Raw genomic sequence first — 4193 nt, 5'->3', positions numbered from 1 at the left:
ATTCATTCTCTTGATGAGACATTTTGCCAAATCATTTTAAGTATGAACATATAGGACTGAGTGCTAAACTTGAATTTATAAAGTCGTGCAATAATCATTGAAGAGAATATAATCAAAAGAAATTGACCAATGTTATCCATTTAGATTGATTGGTTTTGATGTTCATGATATTGTGCTTTAAGTTTAATAACTTATGCAACAATTTTGGCAAATGCATCGTTCCATGTGGAAATAAGGAACACATGATACCATCATGTATATGTGTCTATTAGACCCATGAAATACTTGAAGGGTCTAGACAAAGATTGAATGGGACCACATATGTCACATTGAATGTGTTCAAGGGACTTTAAAGGTTTGTCATAAATTTTGAGGTAAGAGGGCCTTAAAATTAGTTTCTAGTGGCCATGTGGTGCACACAAAATTTAAGGATTAGATAATTTTGGGATCACATAAAGTGTGAACAATAGACTTGCTTATAATTTTCCTTATCATCCCTACATGAGGATACCCAAGGCAATCGTGCCATGTTTGAAACATGTTAACATTCTAGAAAATTACCTTGTAAGGACTTATGGTACAAGCTTGATAGAAGATCAAGCCGTGTCTTGATATTGGAGCAAGCAAGAGCTTGGAATCCACCTCAACGTGGACTAGGGGTGATGGGCAAATCACCGAAACATGGGAAAAATATGGCTTTTTACTCGTTCTCTTGCAATAGCTTATGACTAGTGAATTGTTGTTTATTGTTAGTATTGTTATTGTTGTTCCTTCTAGGTTTCTTACTTATCTTAGCTAGAGAATTTATATATATTGTCATATTGATTAAATTTCTCTAGTGTTTGTGATTTTAGTCAAAACTGTTTATCCACCCTCCTCTAGCCGGTGTCCTAGATCTTACACCGACTCCTCTAGCCGGTGTCACCGATGCCTTATGTTTCGACAAATGAATTAGCTCTCGTTGTTATATTAATGAAAACTTTGTAAAAAAGCAAAAACAGCTCGGACGCTACGTTTAACCATATGTCCATCAACCATCAAACCATCGTCAGTATACAGCCGACTGACCCGTACAACATCGTGCAGCTACTAATGTGCGACAAAACTCACATCCAAACGAGTCTGTTGACATAAAGGGATACATCCAAACGGGAAAAATATCCTTGCTACAACAAACATGATCGTCTTTGGCCTTTTGTCCATTACGAGTGATTGTAAACATAAACCAGTATGGATAGTGATCGTGGGTTCTGAAATTCGATCGTTTCAAGCTCCTGAAACGCATCGTCTTTCTCTAGGTGGTGTGTACTGTTGTTTGAAGGGCAGTTGTCGATCACAGCATGAATCCACCGTCCATCACATATTTGATGTCGTCGACGCGTAGTACCATAGTGACGTCAATCCTTACAACACAAGTGGAACAGTAGTCAGACGAATGACGAGGAGCGTGGAAATCTGACAGCGTGTGGGCACGCAAACGGTTTGTACGTGTTGTACGTACCTGAGGCGAGGATGGCCCAGCGAAGCGCGGCGACAGCGGGCAGCGTGGCGGCGACCGACCGTGCTGCGTCGGCCGAGGAGTCGCAGTTGGAGGTGGAGTTCCAGTCCCCGCAGAGGCACAGGTCGGCGTGGCTCTCCGTGTCATGGCCACACGCCCCGCCCGTGGCGCGGCACGCGCCGCAGAATCCGCGGTTGGACTCGGGCAGCGTCCACGACACCCGGATCCCGTACGCCCAGCCCGCGGCGGCGCCCTCGGCGCGCACGGGCGCGAGGCTGTACGCGCTGCTGTACCCCTCGCACTCGAGCCGGCTGACGTTCACCGCCCGGATGGCACCCCAGGGCAGCGCGCAGCACTCGGGCGGTTGCCCCGCGGCGTCGCCCGACGACGGGCCCCGCCGCCCGCCGCCGCCGGCGTAGTAGTCGTCCCAGGCGAGGCAGCCGAGGTAGTCTCCGCACCCCATCCCAGACACGTTCCGGCAGGGGAGGTGGCGGTCGGGGAAGCCCTGGAACAGCGGCGAGGTGGCTCGGCAGCCTAGGAGGAGGAACACGTTGTCCGGGTCCGGCGACAGGTACGGCTCCCGCCACGGCTCGAGGACGAAGCCGTTGCCCCGCCCAGCCGGGGCGAGGTCCAGCGCGCGGCAGTCGGACATGGCCGGGTCGTGCAGGGTCAGGCCCCGGTACGCGTAGTCGACGTCGACCACGCGGTAGGAGCCCGAGGGGAGGTGGAGCATCAGCGCGCCGTTGATGCAGAAGAGCAGGTCCCGCAGCCCCGCGTGGCCGCATCCGGGGTGCAGCGCGAACGGGTAGTCCACCGTGATGTTGCCGCAGAACGACCGGCACGTAGTGATCGGTACGTTCGCGGCCGCGACGACGGAGCCCGCCGGCGGCATCGTGGTGGTGCACGCGCATAGCAGAGCGAGCAACGCGGCCAGGTAGCGACGCGGCGGCGCCATTGCCTTGCCCCGGTGCGAGCAAGATGCCAAAGTGGAAGCGGGGAGTGGCAGGAATTGAACACCTACAGAGGGCCTTGGGGCCGGGTGTGCTATGAACAGATCGATTCGTTGCTTCCTTTGGAAGAGGGAGAGTTGGGCAGCATCATTTGCTTTTCGTTACCGACGTTTTGCCTTTACCTTTCTTTTGATTTTGTTTAATGCCACACACAGCTTCATCGTGTGCCCTACTAGCACTGGCACAGTAGCTCTGACTACGCTCCGCTGCTCTTGAAAACGAGATCGGCGCCTGAAAGGACGAGAATGCAGCCGCCGCCGCTTTGAGCGAGGCCGTCTTTCGTCAGCTTCTGTATAGCACGGAAAACAAATGAAATGATCGATCTGGGATCAGATCATGGAAAGCTGTGCTCCCTCGCTTCTTTCGATAAATAAAGAGGAGGAGAATCCGGCCCTTTCTCTTTTCTCCCTTCTCTAGAATAGAATAAAAAAGGTCACCGTGGCCCGTGGGCTGTGATTTGTGAACGAGAAGATCCCTAGAAGGCTAGAACAGTGTGAGAGGAAAGGAATATGGTCTCCGCCACTACAGTGTCACTTCCCCAACCTCTTTTGTCCGTTACATCACACACCCAAAGAAGCTGTCCACGCCGCAATGCAGCGGTGGCGCTCACAGCACGCCGAACATCACCAGGAGGAACGGCAACGCACACGCCCTTTCGCACCCAGGAGCTGGAGGCGCCCCTGGATCCGGGATCCGACCCGGAGTACCAGGACTTCCAGTTTCGGTTCATCCCGGAGGTGTTCGAACTCCAGATGGGCGGCGCGACGGGGTGAGGAATGGAGACGGCAAGGTAACGGCGGAGAAGGTTCTTGGGTTCGAGTTCGACAAGGTCAGGATCAGCATTGCGTCCAGCGACGACGAGGCGGACGGAGACGCGCCGCCGAGGAGCTCCTTCTCCGGGGCGAGCCACCCGCCGGAGCCGGTGGACGAGATAGACACCGTCTTTGTCGCTGTCGACGGCCGGGAGAAGCCGGTCCCGAAGCCAATCATCTCGTGGGACGCGTCTCCGCTGCCGAGCGGCGCGGCAAGCCCGCACAGCAGCATCGACAGCTCCGGCGCCGCCGTCACCACCGTGACAAGCCTCGCGCCGAGCTGCACCGTCACCAGAAAGAAAGAAACCTGATAGTTACAGGCCGGATAATGCAACGTCTAAGATATTTCTCCCCCTAACCTTGCAAATCTCAAAGTCACCTTAAACTAATTTCATGAACACATTTCTAAAACGATGAATTTGGTAAGGGCTTCGTGAATAAATTATTGAGATTATCACATAATTTGGTTTACATGATGTTTACTTCACCCTTTTTTTAATTTATGGGATAAAACAACTTAGGACAAATATATTTGTTATGTTGTTCTTGATGTAGTCTGTCTATATTTGTGTAACACAAGCAGAATTGTCTTCATGGATATCAGTGAGTGAATCGATGGCACAAATGCCACATGATTGTTGTATGTGGTTGATCATTCTGTGAAGCCAAACACATTCACGTAAAAGCCTTATATAGTGCAATTATTTCACGGTGATTTCTTGAGGTAGTCACTTGAAGACTTCCATGAAATAGTTGTTCCTTCATGTAAGCCTATATGTGATAGGCCATTATGGGATCATATAAATAGCAAGAATTAGTGTATCTAACCTTATTATAATTTGGGTTACTATGGAAAAATAATAGAAGATCTCG

General features: G+C 51.0%; 1 protein-coding gene across 1 annotated transcript; it reads right to left on the bottom strand.

Annotated features, from left to right (window-relative positions):
• Positions 1-1014: 1014 nt before the first annotated feature.
• LOC100277065 (uncharacterized) lies at positions 1015-2546 on the bottom strand. The gene is made up of 2 exons (NM_001150732.2): positions 1502-2546; positions 1015-1403 (listed from the first exon to the last, which is right to left on the bottom strand). The coding sequence occupies exons 1-2, from the start codon at positions 2451-2453 to the stop codon at positions 1357-1359; spliced, it is 999 nt and encodes a 332-aa protein (NP_001144204.2). The 5' UTR covers positions 2454-2546; the 3' UTR covers positions 1015-1356.
• Positions 2547-4193: the final 1647 nt, after the last annotated feature.

This window comes from Zea mays, chromosome 1 (genome assembly GCF_902167145.1).
Source record: "Zea mays cultivar B73 chromosome 1, Zm-B73-REFERENCE-NAM-5.0, whole genome shotgun sequence".
In the NCBI taxonomy this organism is placed as follows: Eukaryota; Viridiplantae; Streptophyta; class Magnoliopsida; order Poales; family Poaceae; genus Zea; species Zea mays.
Note: the sequence above shows the minus strand (reverse complement) of the source record. Positions and strands in the feature narration are given on the sequence as shown.

Coding starts and splice junctions, on each gene's coding strand:
- LOC100277065 (NM_001150732.2), bottom strand. CDS start 2,453: ATGGCGCCGCCGCGTCGCTACCTGGCCGCGTTGCTCGCTCTGCTATGC. Junction 1,404..1,501: donor CTGGGCCATCCTCGCCTCAG/GTACGTACAACA, acceptor TTGTGTTGTAAG/GATTGACGTCACTATGGTAC.